This window comes from Suricata suricatta, chromosome X (assembly GCF_006229205.1).
Source record: "Suricata suricatta isolate VVHF042 chromosome X, meerkat_22Aug2017_6uvM2_HiC, whole genome shotgun sequence".
NCBI classification, from domain to species: Eukaryota; Metazoa; Chordata; class Mammalia; order Carnivora; family Herpestidae; genus Suricata; species Suricata suricatta.
This window is the reverse complement of record NC_043717.1, coordinates 100,737,395-100,755,510: the sequence shown is the minus strand read 5'-3', so window position 1 is coordinate 100,755,510 and position 18,116 is coordinate 100,737,395. Positions and strand designations below refer to the sequence as shown.

The window sequence follows — 18,116 nt, the reverse complement described above, 5'->3', positions numbered from 1 at the left end:
TCTCAAGTTCTATTATTCCATTCATACATAGGAGGGTAGCTGCCATCCCGGAGGCAATTATATCAAGCTCACTGCAGACTGGAATGTTGCATCCAGAATTCTTTTTACTGTACCTTCAGAAATTTTAGACCTAAAGGAGTATGGGCTAAGCATACTTACGGAAACTACTTTATTCCATGTTGATTCATCAGTCAAGGGAAAAGGGAAGTATAGAAAAAAGAAAAGGACGTGGGAGGAAACTGGAAGGTATGAAAGAAGAAAAGTGACTCAAAACAGTTAACTACTGTATGCATATAGACATGGCTCTTGTATTGAAATTTTTCAAAATGTGTTACATTTCCTTCTCCAAAAGAATCCTTTAACCTAAAACTTTAAATGAGTGGCATTTCCCAATTTCCCTAAGGTGGCAACATGAATCCACTGCTCTCAATGATGATGATTTTATTTTACTTTTTTTAATAGTAAAACCTTGGTTTGTGAGCACAATTCATTCTGAAAACATGCTTGTAATCAAAAGTACTCACACATGAAAGCAAATTTCAATAACCATTGGCTCAGTTGCGATCATGTGACATTCGGCATCATGTACCACTCGTATTGCAAGACATCACTCGTTTATCAAGCTAAAATGTATTAGAAATGTTTGCTCATCTTTGGAACACTCGCAGAGTAAGTTAACTGCCAATCTAAGGTTTTCTTGTACTTGCGATGCCAGCAGAGCCTAAGAGAGTTTAATGTTGTGATTGACAATCAAATGATATGGAAAGCAGAGGCTGTATACATCAATGATAAACCACAGAAAGATTTCCACTCCCAGCTGTCCTTCCTCAGTACTTTTCATTAGTAAATTAAACAAGGAAATGATCATGGCATACAAAGTGCTGAAACACTTTACAAAAAGAGCTCCGTGCCATCCTGATTTCGCAGGAAAGCTTACTTCCTTCTAGGGCATGTTCACGCTGCTCTCTGTCCCTTTGTATTTACCAAGGTAATGCTGCCTGAATTTTCTGATTTCTCCACACCTGAGTATCTCATGTTTAAAATTATTCATTCATTCATTTATATAACAAATATTTAGTAGTGCCTTCTAGATGACCTAGGAATTGGGGGTACAACGTTGAATGAGACAAGCAAGGACCTTGACCTCACAGAGCTTGCATTCTAACAGGAGATAATAAAGAGTTCCATAAATAATTATTTAACAAATATTTCAAGGGAGAAGTATAACATCTTGAGAGTTTATGACAGGGTAAACTGGTGTCATTTGATAAGAGGGTGGCACTGGCCAGGTAAGGCCACTCTGGGAAAATTATATTTGAGGTAAGATCAGAAGAATGTTAGAGTCAGCTAGGGAAAGAGAGGTGGGGAAATTTGTTCCAGGTAGGAAACCAGCATGTGGATGTCCTTGTGGAAGGCAAAATTGTGGCAGTCCTGAAACTTAGAAAAGCTAGTCTAGCTGGAGCTCTGAGTGAAGAAGAGAGTGGGAAAGATGAATTCTGAGAGAAGTAGGAAGAGAGAGCACCTTGTGCACAGCCACAGCAGAAAGTCTATCTTTGACAAAGTACACCAGGTACTCCTAGAATTCGGCAAAGTAAAGACAACCATGTTAACTAACTTGCTAGAACTCTCTGGACAAATCAGTGTCAAGATACACATACATCACAATGAAAATGCTTCATATCAACAAAATGTGTGCATTTTTGTATTGATGCACTATTGAGTTTACTGAATACAATATATTTCCTTCTACTGTTTTTCACTTATATTTTCCCATTCCTCATTACTTTAATACAAGCAGTCAAATTTAATGTACATGAGATTATGCACTATGGTTGTTTCTGAGATTTCAATATATTGTAGAAAGTATCTCTCATCACATTAAACCTGTTCTCACAGATATGTGGATTTTTTGTTTGCTTTGGTTTTAATTTTTAATAGGCCTGTCTTCAAAATGACTGGTAACATAGAGACAATCTTATCTCTTGATTAAGCAGATGAGTAAACTGAGGATATACTACATAAATAAAAGTATGTTCCCTAAATAATAACAACTCTGTATGCAAAAAGCCCATTTAGATTTTATGAATCAATGTTTAAGGCAATCTTCTCCCACAATGTCCTTAAAGGATGTGTATATGTGTATGTGTGCGTGTGTGTGTGTATGTGTGTGTGTGTGTGAGAGACAGATAGAGAGAGAGAGCGCGCAAGAGAGAGGGAAATAATATCCAAACAAACATATACATACTGCTGTCTTCCATCACCAAGGATACTACTTGTTGCACAACAAAAATAGGATCAAAACTAAGGATGGTTTTCATTACTAAATGCACATGTAAACTGATCTGTGGGCTAAAATGTTGGGCCAACTACTGCTGTAAAAACAGTGAATTACATTTCATGGAAGTATGGAATGCACAGAGTATATGAGTTTAAGTTCTATTGGTACTCATTAAGTGTGTGCCTTGCACAAACTACTTAATCCTTCGGAGCCTCAGTTTTCTTATAAAATGAGTCTAATTCATAAAATTGAAGTGCAGATCAAACTATGTAACATAACTGTATTATTAAACATTTTATTAAACTACTCACTATTATCAAAAAATTAACTATAATGATTATTAAAATACTAGTAAACTATTAAATAAAGTATTTTGTAATATCACTTTTCCCCTCCACTGGAGAATTTTGAGGCACTAATCTTGCAATGATTATTTTGCTCAAATAGATTTAAATTGAACCAGATATAACAATCTCACTGACTTAAATTGTTCCAGAGCACAGCAAAAAGAAAACTTTCATTTTGTTGGTGAATGAAGCATAGTATTGATACAGAAACCTGGTAAAAATACAAACAGGCGAACCACAGACCAATCTCCTGAATATTGATGGAAAACTTAGCACTTTTTGTGCAAGCAGATTCCAATTACACACTAAAAATAGAAAGATATTATGACCAAATGAGGGGCACCTGGGTGGCTCAGTGGGTTAAGCGTCCGACTTTAGCTCAGGACATGATCTCACAGTTCGTGGGTTTGAGCTCCATATTGGGCTCTTTGCTGTCAGTCTGGAACCTGATTTTGAGCCTCCTTCTCCCTCTCTCTCTGCCCCTCCCTTGCTCGCTCTCGCTCTGGCTTGCTCTCTGTCTCTCTCTCTGTCTCTCTCTCTGTCTCTCTCTCTCTCTCTCCCCCCAAAATTAAATAAACATTAGGGGCACCTAGGTGACTTGGTCAGTTAAGCGTCTGACCGAGTTAAGCTCTGGTCATGATCTCATGGTTCAGGAGTTTGAGCCCCGTGTCAGCTCTGTGCTGACAGCTCAGAGCCTGGAGCCTGGATCCTGCTTCCATTCTGTGTCTCCCTCTCTCTCTGCCCCTCCTTCTCTTGTACTCTGTCTCTCTCTAAGACAAATAAACATTAAAAACTTTTTTTAAAGATACTATGACCAATTGAGATTTTTCTGGAATACATGTAGGGACGCTTTAATATTAGAAAACTACTTACCCATCATTTTAATAAATCTAAGGAAAAAACGGAAAAAATTTTCTCCAGAGATGCTGAAAACAGGCTATAAAAAATTTAGCACTGTGAAGTAACATGACCTCTCTCTCTCTCTCTCTCTCTCTCTCTCTCTCTCTGTCTCTCTGTGCCACACACACACACACACAAACACACACACACTACTCAAATGTATATCTATGTGTTTATAAATATGAAGGTAGGGAAACAGGAGCTCTGTCGCTAAGGAGTAGAAAAGGGGAGAATTCCCTCTACCTCCACTCTAATTTCATGACAAAAGGAAAAAATTGTAGGCATAAGAATTGGAAAAAAAGTTTTGCATATAATAGTCTATCTGGAAAAACAAAACAATAAATACAAATATTAAAGTTTCTTGGCATGACATAAAATTAGCACAGATAAATAACAGCATACAGAGAGAATGAGACAGATAGAGAGAAATCAGTTAAAAACTACTTAGGAAATACAGTATTTAAAATCTATATTGGAAAACATTAACATCCCTGAAAGGCCTGAAATGAAATCTGAACAATTAGAAAGGCAGCTCTTACACTTTGTAAAGATGTTGCCCCTGTTTAATATATTAATTTACTGCTATCTCATCAATTATAATCAATTGTTTATTATGAAGCTAGACACGTGGATTCTGAAATTCACATGGAAAACTTAACATGTAAGAAGCCTGAGGAAAAAGAGCAACACAAGAAGGGCTGGCGCTACCACCTGTTAAAACATACTGTGAAGTTTCAACGATGAAGACAGTGTGTAATGGCCAGTACGTAGCCCTACAGGCTAATTTTAGTAAACAGAAAGTTCACAGATAGGCAAAATGACACATGGAAATGTAATTTATTATAACTAGATCACATAACAGAGAAGAATGACTGTTTTACCAAATGGCATGGGTCATCAACATAGCCATTTGGGGAAAATATTAAATTGGATACATCACACACTAGAATAGACACCAAGTAGGAACAGCAATGTAAGTGTTAAAAATTTTGAAACCACATAAATATTAAAAGAAAACATTGAGGGGAACTCCTATACAGCCTGGATGTAGAGAAGGTCTTCTAACTATAGCTCAAAGTCTAGGAGCAATAAAATAAAAGAATGATGAATTTATCTACATAAGAATGAAAATCGTCAGCAATGCAAAAAATAAATACATATAAAATGGTCAAAGACAAACGAAAAACTAGAAGAAAATCCATGCAAGTTATGTCATAAACAAAGGGCTACTTCCCAAGTATAGAAAGAAGTTTTAAATGATGAGAAAAACAAGACAATAAAAATAGTCAAAACACATGAACAGATAATTCATAGAAAAAGAAATAAAAATAGCCCGTATCATAGGAAAAATACTTCACTCACAATAAGAGAAGTGCAAATTAAAATTAAACTGAGGGGCCATTTTACAAAATCTCTCGGTCAGATAATCAGACTTGAAAAGAGCCTTTGTCCTGGCAACGCTGTAGGATAAGACAGAGTCTCAGCTGTTTCTGACCGGCATGTAAAATGGCAAAACCATGGTGAGAAGGAATTTAGAACTTTCTGACAAAATACACATGCACTTACCTTTTGATCTAGCAATCCTTTTCCCAGGAACTTACTTTAAAGATATTCCTCCACAAATATAAAAATAAAGTATGCACATTGTCTTTAACGGTGAAATGTATTTTTTCATAACAAAATATTTCCCGTACATAGGACCACACATAAGAGAATTATGAATAACTAGGGCAAACCCCCAAATTAATTATCTTGCTGCACAAAAATAAAGATAGTATCTATGCATTGAGAGTTACTTCCAAATTTACAATTAAGTGAAAAAACCAAGTGCAAAGGAATGTATGTAGATAACTTCCCAATGGATTCTATGAGGCCAATATTAGCCCTGTATCCCAATTATACAAAGACACCACAAAAAAATTACATGACATTATCCCTTATGAATATAGGCAATAATAATCAAGTTATTAGCAAGCCAAATATAGCAACATATAACAACGTCATATTACATGAATAAGTGTGATTTATTCCAGGAAGGCAAGGTTGATTCAACACATAAAAATCAGTCAGTGTAGTACCCCCATATTAAGCAGAATAAACAACAGAAAACACACGATCATCTTGATACATACAGAAAGAGCAAGTAACAAAATCCAACATCCTTTGATAATAAAAACACTCAAAAAAGTTGGAGTAGAAAGGGATTTCCTCAACTTGATAAAGCACATCCATGAAAAACTTATAGCTAACCATAGACGTAATGATGGAAGACTGAAAACTTTCTAAGATCAAGAGCAAGACAAGGATACCTGTTCATGTCACTTGTATTCAACATAGTAGGAGAGGGTGTAGCCAGAGAAATTAGGCAAGAGAAAGGAATAAAAGGCATTCAGATTGGAAAGGAAGTAAAACTATCTCTATTTGCAGACAACATAATCTTGTATATAGAGAATCCTATGCAATCTGGAAAATAAACTATTAAAGCTAATAGACAAGTTCTGTAAAGTTGCAGGATACAAGACCAACAAACAAAAATCAGGTGTATTTCTATACACTAACAACAAACAAAATGAAATTTTATTTATTTTTTTAAATATAAATTATTGTCTATTTTTTTGAGACAGCACACAAGCAAGAGACAGGGACAGAGGGAGAGAGGGAGGGAGGGAGGGAGAGAGAGGGAGAGGGAGGGAGAGAGAGGGAGAGGGAGAGGGAGAGAGAGGGAAAGGGAGAGGGAGAGAGAGGGAGGGAGAGGGAGAGAGAGGGAGGGAGAGGGAGAGAGAGGGAGGGAGACGGACAGAGAGGGAGAGACAGAGACAGAGAGAGAGAATCTTAAGCAGGCTCCATGCTCAGCACAGAGCCTGACACGGAGCTTGATCCCACCACCCTGCAATCATGGCCTAAGCTGAAATCAAGGGTCAGATGCTCAACCAAGGCACTCAGGCACCACTGAAAATGAAATTTTAAAAATTCAATTTAGAATAATAGCAAAAAGAATAAGAAATGAAAGGATAAATTTAATAAAATAAGTGGAAGACATACACTAAAAACAAGAAAATGTCACTGAAACAAATTAAAGAAGAAAGGAAATGGAAAGATAATGTTCATTGATCAGAAGACTTAATACTGCTAAAATGGCAATATTCTGCAAATTGTTCTAGATTCAACAGAATCCCTTTCAAAGCCCAGTTGTCATTTTGGAAGAAATTGACAATCTGAACCTAAGATTCATAATTAAATTCAAGGGATCCAGAATAGCCAAAAAAATCTTGGAAGAAGAAAAAAGTTGGAGGTCTCATGTTCCCAAATTTCAAAACTTACTACAAAGCTACTGTAATCAAGACAGCTTGATACTGGCATAAGGATAGACACACACAGCTCAATAAAATGGAACAGAGATTCCAGAAATTAACCCATACATATATGGTCAATTCATTTTCAGGAAGAATGCCCAGAAAATTCAATGGGGGAAATAACACTCTTTCAACAAATGGAGCTAGGACAACCGGATAACCACACGTAAAATGATAAATATACTGCACTATCTCACACCATATGCAAAAATTTGATTCAAAATGGGTCAAAGACCAAAATGAAAGAGCTAAAACTTAAAACTCAGAGAATTATGACTACATAGATGTAAAACATAAAAGCTATGAAAATAAAGTGTTATTCTTGTGACCCTGAGTTAGGATATGGTTTCTTAAATATGACAGCAAAACCAGAAACAACCAAAAAGAAAACAGATACACTGGACTTCATCAAAATTAAATACTTTTGTGCTCCAAAGGACACTATCAGAAATGTGAAAAGACAACCCATGGAATGGGAGAAAATATTTGTAAATCATATATCTGATAATAATTAGGCTGATTACGCAGAATATGTATTTCTAACAACTCAACAACAGAAAAGCAACCCAATTAAAAAATGGAAATTTCTCTAAAAATGATATACAAATGGTCAATAAGCAGAAGTCAGAACACTCACCATCATTAATCATGAGGGAAACACAAATCAAAATCACAGAGATATACCACTTCATGCCACCTAGGATGACTACAGTTGAAAAGAGATAATAATAGGTGTTGCTCGGAACGTGGAGAAATTGTAAAAGCCATATCATAGTTGTGGGATTATAAACAGTACGGCCACTTTGGGAAAACAATCTGTCAGTTCCTCAGAATGTTAACACAGAATTCCATGTGACCTAGCAATCCCGCTCCTAGCTATAAATCCAAGAGAATTGAAAACAGGTGTTGAAACAAAAGTTGTACATGAACATTTATAGCAGCAGTATTTATAATAGCTAAAATTGGAGCTAGCCTAAACGTCCATTAATCGATGAACAGAGAAACAAAATTTGGTACATTCTACAATGGGGTATTATTCAGCCGCAAAACGGAATGAAGTACTGATATATGGTACAACATGGATGAACCTTTTACACATTATACTAAGTGTAAGAAGTCCATCACAAAAGGATATGTATTGTATCATTCCATTTGTACGAAATGTCCTTAATAGGCAATCCATAGAACCAGAAATTAGTGGTTTCCAGGAACAGGGGGATGGGAGGGAGATGACGTAATGGGGAGTAAGTGCTAATGGGTACAGAATATTTTTCTGAGATGACAAAAATGTTCTGGAATTAGATAGTGGCGATGGTCGCACAACTTTGTGAATACTGTACAGATACTGAATCACCCAAAAAAAAGGGTGAATTTTATGGTATGTTAATTGTAATTCAATAAAAATTAACTTAAAAAAGAATAATCCAGACATAAAGAAGGGTCATCTAGGAGTCCATTCAAATAAACCTGGCAGGCAAGCAGGGTCTGAACTAAGGCAACAGTAGCTGAAAAAGAAACAGTAATCTGGAGCAGTATTAGAGGAATGTGTCCATCTCCAACTGCACTGACCTCAGTTACCACTAAAGTAAATGTTTGAGAATAGCCTGTTTTCATTGATAAAACAGTTTTCTTACCAACTGTTCAGCAGATTTAAAGTAACATAACAGAATTTATAAAACCAGTGATCTGTATTTTATAACAACATGTGAATGAGTTTACGGTTCTTACACTATGAATTACTGTCTCCAAAAGGGCACTGTTTTATAATAGTATCAACAGCTGTTTTTCATTTTCACTGCAACTTTTCCAGAACAAGTGTTAATTCTAATTTGTTTTAAATTATGTTAGTTCTCATTGTGATAGAGCTGAGCAACATAGAATAAAAGAGCAAAAGGATTCTGTTCATACTACTCCCCTCTCTAAACACTTTGAAACTTAGCATTTAGCTTTCTGCGCTTTCCACCTTCTGTACGTGTCTGTATACACACACATGCATACACATATTCATAAACATATAGGTTTTACAATATTTTAAATGCCATCATACTCTCCATGCATCTGTGAATTACTTTTATGCTTAATAATTCCTATCAGAACTTCCTCCAACTAAATATTAAGAAAATATTGGTTTTAACCATGCATTGTAGCTCATACAGGGATGTAATTGATGGTAATTTACCTAAGTCGATTTCCTTTGATGAACAGTTTGCCATTGCTGCTGTTGTTGTTGCTGTTGCTATTAAAAAATAAAAGTGTAATCCCGTAATGTTTTAATTTTCTAATGTTTATTTTCTTTTTAATTTCTTTAGATTCATTTTTTGAATATAATTTATTGTCAAATTGGCTAACCTACAGTGTAGTATAAAGTGTCTTCTTGGTTTTTGGGGTAGAGTCCGTGATTCATTGCTTCCAGACACCCCCCAGTGCTCATCTCAACAAGTGCCCTCCTCAAGGCCCATCACCCATTTTCCCCTCTTCCCCACTCCATCAACCCTCAGTTTCTTCTCCGTGTTTAAGAGTCTCTTACGGTTGATTTATTTTTGAGAGTGAGTGAGTGAGAGACAGAGAGAGAGAGACAGAGACACGAGCCGAGGAAAGGCAGGGAGAGGGAGGCACAGAATCCAAAGCGGGCTGCAGGATCTGAGATGTCAGCACAGAGCCCGACACAGGGCTCAAACCCACAAACCGCATGATCATGATGTCAGCTGACCCAAAGTCAGATGCTTAACCACTGAGCCACCAAGGCGCCCCCGCCCAGAGTTTTTCAAAGCTCCCACTTGTTCCTGCAAGTACCACAGTGTTTGTATAAAATGGGGATGGGATTACGGAAGTTCAGAGTTGGAGGGGACGAGGGCAGGAGTTCATTTTAAGAGCTATTTTTTTAAATGAGAGAAGAACCTGTAGAGGTACACGCTAATGAAAATACTTCAAAGTACAACCAAGGAAGCAAAGATCTATGAGACACGAGCAACCTGAACAAGGCATTACTTTCAGAGGCAGCATGAAATTACAAAAAGTGCACTGGACTTGGGGTGGGAATTTTAGGGCCAGAGTCTGACATTTTCTAACATGGACAAGTCCTTGAACATCTCTCTTCCCAACTGTGAAAGGCAAATAAAAATCCTTGTCCACTGACTTGGTGTGACTCTCAAAGAAGAAAATGAATACAAAAGTGGCTTTTAAAGTGTCAAATGCTGTTCACACATTAATTAATACTTCAATGTGTGGAATGCCTTTTATCCTGACACTCCAAATCCAGGATCAGCATCTTTCAACCTGAGCATGTAAGTCTACTTAACAGTCCGTCTTACATTCCTATTTTGCTACATAGTATCTAATGAAGAAAAGGAGAAGGAAGCTAACATTTACGGACTACCAGATAAGCTACTAGGCAGTTTTTTTCTTATATCAGCCCAGAGACGTAACTATTCCCATCATATAGGCACAGAAGTGTTTTGTTTTGTTTGCTTTGTTTTGTTTTAGTAGGCTCCATACCCAAGTGTGGAGCCCAATGCAGGGCTTGCACTCAAGACCCTGAGATCCAAAGTCAAATACTTAACAGCTGAGCCAGGCAGGTGCCCTAGTACAGAAGTTTAGTCAAGTAAATTGTCTGGCGTTGGCAGAGGAAATCTGCAGCAAAGCCACAACAGGGATCCAAGTGTTCTGGTCACCAACACATTCTCACTGAACTCCATCTTTAAAAGCAATCCATTCTCAACTCACAACAAACCCATCTTTCCATATATACTTGTCTACTTCAAAGGTCCATTTCCTGATACTAACATCAACCTCCCCAACTTTTATTCCAATGAATAACAGATTTCTTACCCCTTTCCATATACTCATTGATCAGATTTCTACACAAAGAGCCTCTCTACTCCACAGGTATTTAAAACCCTTCCATGTTTCTTCTTGCTACACAAGAGGAAAAACAGTTGTTCCCAAAACTGATAGTACAATTGACTTTATTTTTGAAACACACACTTGTGCACATATGCATGCGCGCGCACATACACACACACACACACACACACACACACACACACACACACACACACCTGTAGTGAGAAAATATTCTAAATCATTAATATTTTAATTTCCTTTCAGGTTCTCCCACCCGTAGAGTGGACTCTTTTTCAATCCCTCTCAAAAGTTAGCTTGACACTTCCTGGGAACATGGACTACCTCGGGTGACTGAGACATCAGAACGACTGAGCTGCAGGGGTGAGAACAGAAAGTACAGAATGTTGATTCTGAAAATAAGGTTGGAAGTCATCTAGGTACATGCAGGTACAATGAAAACAAGAGAGTGCCACTGAAATGACCCGTGACGTGTTACAACAAAGGTGTAGGGGGTCAGATTTGTCTCATCTCGGGAAAATGGGAAGTACACAAGGTATGAGCCACCGATGTTGAATTACTTGTGCCAGAGAAAATTATTTTGGTACTGGACTGAAAAAGACAAAGAAGGCTATGATTACTGAGGAAGAGAAGCATTACTGCAAAGTAGACAAGATCCCAAAGCATCCTTGGAACCCTGCCACAGAGGGGGGAAAATGGTGAATACTACTTCCTAGAAAAATATTGCCGGAAACAGATGTGACTTCTTATCACTGACATGTTGTATCATCATATCTCATATCACTATCAACTTTAAAAAGGAATAATTGTTGCACAACAAGAGAAAAAATCAGAGAGGTGAGATTCAGGAATATGCAGGAGTCAGTAGAAGGTGAAACAGAAGCTGGTAGTAGCCAGCAAAGATGTGGAAAAAAACAAAAGTATCACAGAAATGAAGCCAAATTGGAGGCAACACAAATAAAGATGGATACGCCTGAAACCACTGTAAAAGCACAAAACAGGATTGATAAACGTAAGAAGGATAAAATAAAAGTGAAGAAAACATTGCTGAGAAAACTTAAAATATTGAGAGCAGGTACAAGGGGGCTTCAACATAAATAAATATCAGACTATATTGTAGGCATTCAAAGAAATAATTAAGATAGCTTTGCATAAACAAATCAGGCCTTGAATGTATATATTAAATGGTCAAACCAGGTTCCACAAAAGATAACGAACAACAAATAACACTCTGATATACCACATTCCAATGTAAAGGAAAAAGTACCTGAGAACTCAATAAAAATATCAAATCACTTATGACTGAACTATATTAGGGTAACCTCACACTTCTACAAAATGACATTCAATGCTAAAAGTTAGTAGAGCAATGAAAGAAAAGGAAGTGTGACACACGAACTCTGTCCATAACCAAACTGTTCACCTTCAAAAACTCAGGGCATATAGTTCAGGAAGGTTTTTGGGTTTTTGTTTTGTTTTTAAAAAGAAGCAACTACAAAGTGGGGGAGGAACCTGGCTAACCAAAAGAGGTTGTGAAAATTTAACATGATAATAATTAACTCATTTATCAGCTATATTAAGATTATAACAAATATAGGGATGATGGTGACAGAAAAATATGTAAATATTACAAACACGGACAACATAAAAACAATGTAACTTACAAAATTGATAGGTAATTGAATTAGTGCACGTTCAGTTCCTCATCTTTCAGGGCTGAGGGTCAAAACAGATCATTCGCATCTGAAAAATAATAGAGGTATATACAGTATTTAAAGATATAAACGCTAAGAGAAAGAATGTAAGCCTATAAACTAGGAAGCACAGAAATGGGAGGAGAGAGTGGAAAAAATGGAAACATAGTAAACATTTTCACAATGGCCTGAAATATCATAAAGAAAACAAAAAGGCAGGTGGCAAACCGGCTTAAGTATTTACGACATATGTCACAGATACCTCATAAAGAGCTTCCAAAAAATTTTAGAAACATCAAAAACCCAAGAGAAAATTGAGCAAGGATATGAAAAAATAAATAAAATCCAGATTATAAGAAATTCCACAGGGCAAATGACTCAGTTTCCTCAACAAATAAATTACAGGAAAAAAAGGGTGGAGAGAAACTTACCAATTAAAAGATTAACAGATATATAAACCAAAGGCAACATGTTGACATTTTTCGAAAACTGACTCAAGCAAATAATTAAAGACGTTTTTATTTATAATTTAAAAGGTATTTAATTATGGACTGAGTATTAAATGTTAATGAGCCGTTGTTAATCTTAGCACATGTGATGATGATATTGTGGATTTTTTTTAAAAACCTTATGTTATAGGAACATGCTGAAGTATATAGCTGGGATTTGATTTAAAATATTCAATGAAAATTATAAGAAAGAAAAGGGATAGATGAAGCAAAAATATTAGTAAGTTTTGAATCTGGAGATAGATTTAAGGTGCTCATTATATCATTCCCTCTACTTGTGTATATGTTAAAAATTGAACAGACATTCGAATGAACATTTCTGAAAGTCCTGGGTTTTAACACTAAAGACTTAAAATGAGGCACAAAACAGTCATGTGACAGTTTTTTACCTTGAGCTGACTGGTTGACTCTGAATTGATTCGATTAAACTAACTATATAAAGACTTATATGACTGCAATTTTGCTGATGCAATAAATACGTCATCATTTAGAGAGGGAAGGGAGGAAGTATGTAAATGCTGTGAGTAGAATCATAACAAAAATAAATTTGCTATTGATCACACCTCAGATAATCAGCTCATGGAGAGAAAGGGAAGTACACACGTACACACGTCTCTATGGGCTGATTATCTGAGCACTCACTTACCCCCCCCCCCCCCCCCCCCCCCCCCCCCCCCCCCCCCCCCCCCCCCCCCCCCCCCCCCGTCAACACACTTATCCAGGGGAGTGCTTCGGTTCCATGAACAAATCTTACTATGCTATTCATAATGGTTTTAAGCAAGCTATTACCAATCCCAGGGTAATTGCATCGTTTTTTGTTTCTTGTTTTTAAGTCTCTGTACACCAGAACATCTAAAGATCTTAAAAAAAATCCTAAAAAGCATTTCAAACAGGAGGAAGAAACATGAAAAGAGGATCATCAGATCTTCATTATGGGAAGTAGGTATTTACCAGCACTATCAAGGGACACCAACCAATTCATTGTATCTACGTTTAGAATTAAATGATCATAAGACTGTAAGGAATATACTTGAAGAACTCAGTAATGCAAACTACCAGACACAGTAAACACAACCTTAACAAAATTCGTATTTCAAAGTAAATAATATATACACTTTATACAATTAACCTAATCACCCACCAAGAAAAACATTTTCAGGACCTTGAATTAATGCCGCTTTATTAGCTTTAATTGCTTTAAGAACCTAGAATTTTTTTTCTTTTAGAATTCATTTGTTAACAAACAAGTGTTCCACTACTTTCAAGAGGTCTCCCTCTCTGCTGCCTACCTCCAAATTGCTGAGGTTTTCACTATGTTGCAGTAGCAGAAAATAACCAAATACAGTGTGCATAATGATTATCTCGAGCTTCATATACCAGCCCGCACAACACAGCAACCCAGAATTCCAAGATGGCAGTGTTTACCTATTCAAATGCTTAAAGAAATCTAAAATACAAAGGTAGACTTATCATGATTAGATGATGACCTTTAATATGATTAATTTCATTTCCTTGATCGCATAATGTCAGTGACCATTTTAAGGTCAGCATGACCAAGATGAAAATTCAGGAGTCTGAAGTTCATATCTCCTATTTCAGTATTTCTACCTAACTTTCAATACTTTACATGCAAGTGGTGCTTTTATCTTTAGACCTGCTTATTTATTTATCCATTCTCTTCTGCTCTGCTTTATGCCATCATGAACTTCATCCTGGGTGGTTGGGTCCTTGCAAAACAACTGTGCTTTTCTTACAGAATCTGCCTCCCAGGGTCAGATTCTCACATTTTTCTACAGCTCACAGCACAACCTGCTCTCCATGATACAGGAAAGATATCACCCCCCCCCCCCGCATACAGACAGACCCATACACTCAGAGCAACCTCATGTGCGCGCACACATACAATACACACACACACACACATACACACCGAGCACATGTGCACTTCAGATTACAGAAACTCCTTGGCCTAGCTTTTGCGGATGCCAGAGATCTCTTCCTTCCCCACGGAGCATATGCGCCTTGGTTTGCTGGTGGAGAACACATCTCATCTACTCATGTCTTCAACTTCCACACCAAAAAAGTTTGCTCCCGGATCTAATCACTGTCCAGATTCTCTTTCTGGACCTTATCTGTAGCTAGAGATCATCCCAGTTCTGGCCCAAAGCACCAGACAAACAATAACCTACAATCCTGAGAGGGCAACAATCACCTTTTGTTCAACACTGTGGCATTAATTCCTCTCAGTATACCTGGACCACCGATAATTACAAATAAATGATTTGTGGTCTTCTTGGGTCCCTTACCTAGCTTTTAGCTCTTGCCCACCACTTCCCCATATCTACCCCCAATTTGGGCCTCAACCTCCTTTGCTAAGCCAGATCCACGCATCCCTATGCTCCAGAAACGACATTCCTGGACCAGAGAAATCACTCCTGCCCTCAACTTTACTTATTTACCAAGTAGTGTGGCTGTCCACCTCTTAGTCCCAAAGAGGAAATGAGGTCTCACCATTCTCTCATTTCTCCTCTCCCTGAGCCTGTTCTGGTCCTGTTCACCCCTGACACCTTCCTACTAAAGCCAAACTCACAGCAAAACACCTGCTTCGCAAGTTACACCTCCAATCCAGGGTCTGGGAGTAACAGACCATGTGTACTCAGCGCTCAGCATGTGGCACAGGTAGGCGTAAACACCTCATGGGTGTGATCTCAACAAATGCATACCTCTGTGGTGACCAGTATGATAACCAGTATCTCATTTAATCCACACTGTGAGGGTTACCAGTACAAATAAAAGAATAACCAGCCTCAATAGGTCTTATGCAATAGGGAAGTTTATTACCTAAATCAGAGATCTTAAGGTACGGCTGTCTCCAGCCATGGTACAATGAGCACATTTGGGCAGATGTCACATTCTCTTAAATATTCCTGGTTGACAGAGGTAAACCCCCAAAACCCCACAAACAAAATTCTCTGATTTAACATTTCAGTGAACTTAAGGGGCATCCACCGCACTCCCTCAATGCCTCTGAGCCCTCCCGGTCCACAAAGAGGGCCCAGCATACCCCAGGGAGCAGTATAAGGTCTAGGTCAGGAGGTAACCGGGCATCTCGCTGATTTCCATAGGTAGAAATCTGGGACACGTGTATGAATGGGGATTTGAAAAGTGTTCACCCGGGGTGATGAAACTGTAAGATCATGCTTTATTTACTATGAGTACACTCACCCAGGATTTAGGATTTAATGTTAGCTCAAGCACCTGAAAGGGGGCATTAAAACAATGTGCTACCTTGTTAATTATTGCCTGAACTCAATAGCACCCCACAGCCAACAAGGCTTAAGGGGCAGAATTTCCCTGACAGTGCTGAGGAAGGAACCCAAAGGCTCTGGAAGATATATAGTAACATTGTAGGTGTCCAGATGTATGCCTGTTGCCTCACTCTAATTATTAATAGTGCCCCCTTTCAGCCTCATAAGTGTTCCACTTTGGGACAGTGTGACATCTGCCGAACCACCCCTTACCCATGCCACCCTGGAGGCCCCAGAGGACACTCACTCCCCTTGCCAGGGCTTTAAGAAAGGCCTTGCTGAGGGAGTACCAGAATACCCATATAAAACGCTGTGGCCACTGTCCTCGGTAGCCTAGAGAGGACAGTAGTGAATACTGGGATTGAACTAGGTTTCCTGATCTCAGTGGGAATAATGGGAATCAGAGTGAGACTGGTAGAGGCCAGGGAGAGCACTTAACCATTAAAAGACACTCCTTTCTTTTTTTCCATAGTGCGTGATGTTTATTGAAAAGAACGTAAATGCTTTTTCCCAGGTGGTATTGAGGAGCTGGGCTGAGTGCCTGTTTTTGTCTGTTTTGTTTTTAGTATTTTTGTCCAAACGCACACATCTGTGGGACGGCTGTAGTTTTGAAAGAAAAAGGACAGCTGGGCAGAACTGGTGCATCCCAGAAAAGAAATGCCAACGATTTGGCTGCGGGGCACGTTAGGCCCCTGCAGCAATCTGGTGGGGCAGGGGGAGGCCTCTGCGAGTAAGTAGAGAACTAACCAGGTTGTAAGACTGGCCCCTTCAGGGGACGGTGAGTTGTCCAAATCAATGTCCCAGGACCAACTCGGGTATCTTCTAGGTTGGTCCTTATTTTCAAGGCTGTAGTCTGTCGCTGGAATGTGGTGGATGGTGAAGTGGCGGCAGCGTAGGTCTCTGAACAGATGGAGGCCTTGCAGTGGGCCAGGCTGGGCTGCGCGTAGTCTCACCAGTTTGTAACAGGGGCCTGCCCTATAGACGGGGCTCAGGACACAGTCCGCATGAGCAGGGCAGGGTCCTGGGGCTGGCCGGGGTGCGAGGCGGCACGCTTCAGGGCGAGGCCCCAGCAGTAGGTACCCGGAGTACAATTCCTGGAACAAAGGCAAGCACTACAGGAAAGGGGGGGCGAGGGGAGATGAGGAGGAGAGTTGGAGGGCCGAGGCAGGGAAGGGAAGCGGAGGGCGAAACGGAGCTTGGCGGGGCCGGGGCGGGCCGGGCCGGGCCGGGCCGGGCGGGGGAGGGGGGGCATGGTGGCGTGCAGGGCCCTCCCCGCTGGGCCGGAGGGTCTCCCGGACTACTAATCAACTTCGTCGTCGTCGTCGTCGTCGTCGTCGTCGTCTTCGTCGTCGTCCCAGCCGAAACACTGTTTCATCTCGTCAAGGAAGGCCCGGTAATCACCTAGGATGGGGCTATCCATCTCGATGTAGGGCACCACCCACTCCTCGGCTTCCCCAGTGAGCAGGCTGATGAGGAAGGCCACCTTCATGGCGTCGTTGCAGAACCGGTTCTCGTTGACGAGCATATAAGACGCCGTCTGCACGATAAACTCGGGGAGCCGGGAGCTCTCGCCGCTAAACGTTTCGGGGAAGGGCACCGGGCAGCTCGGCGGACGTACCTGGCGCAGCAGGGTGGCCCTCTCGCACACCAGCAGCCGCAGCTGTTCCATGAGCTGGCTGTTCTCGATGCTCAGAGCGCGGTGCCGCATCAGGAGCGCGTGCAGCAGGAGCACCAGCTCGTCCACCATGGCGAACGACACGGAAGCTCACAGCCGGGCTCGGCTCGGTTCGGCAAAAGGGCGCACGGAGGCCTCGCAGGAAGTGCGTGTCCGCGGAGGCGCACGGCGGCCAGGGGCGGGGGGCGGTG

At 39.7% G+C, this 18,116-nt stretch overlaps 1 protein-coding gene across 1 annotated transcript; it reads right to left on the bottom strand.

Annotated features, from left to right (window-relative positions):
* Positions 1-15,757: 15,757 nt before the first annotated feature.
* Positions 15,758-18,110, bottom strand: LDOC1 (LDOC1 regulator of NFKB signaling). The gene has a single exon (XM_029929906.1). The coding sequence runs from the start codon at positions 17,995-17,997 to the stop codon at positions 17,551-17,553; it is 447 nt and encodes a 148-aa protein (XP_029785766.1). The 5' UTR covers positions 17,998-18,110; the 3' UTR covers positions 15,758-17,550.
* Between the last annotated feature and the right edge of the window lie 6 nt (positions 18,111-18,116).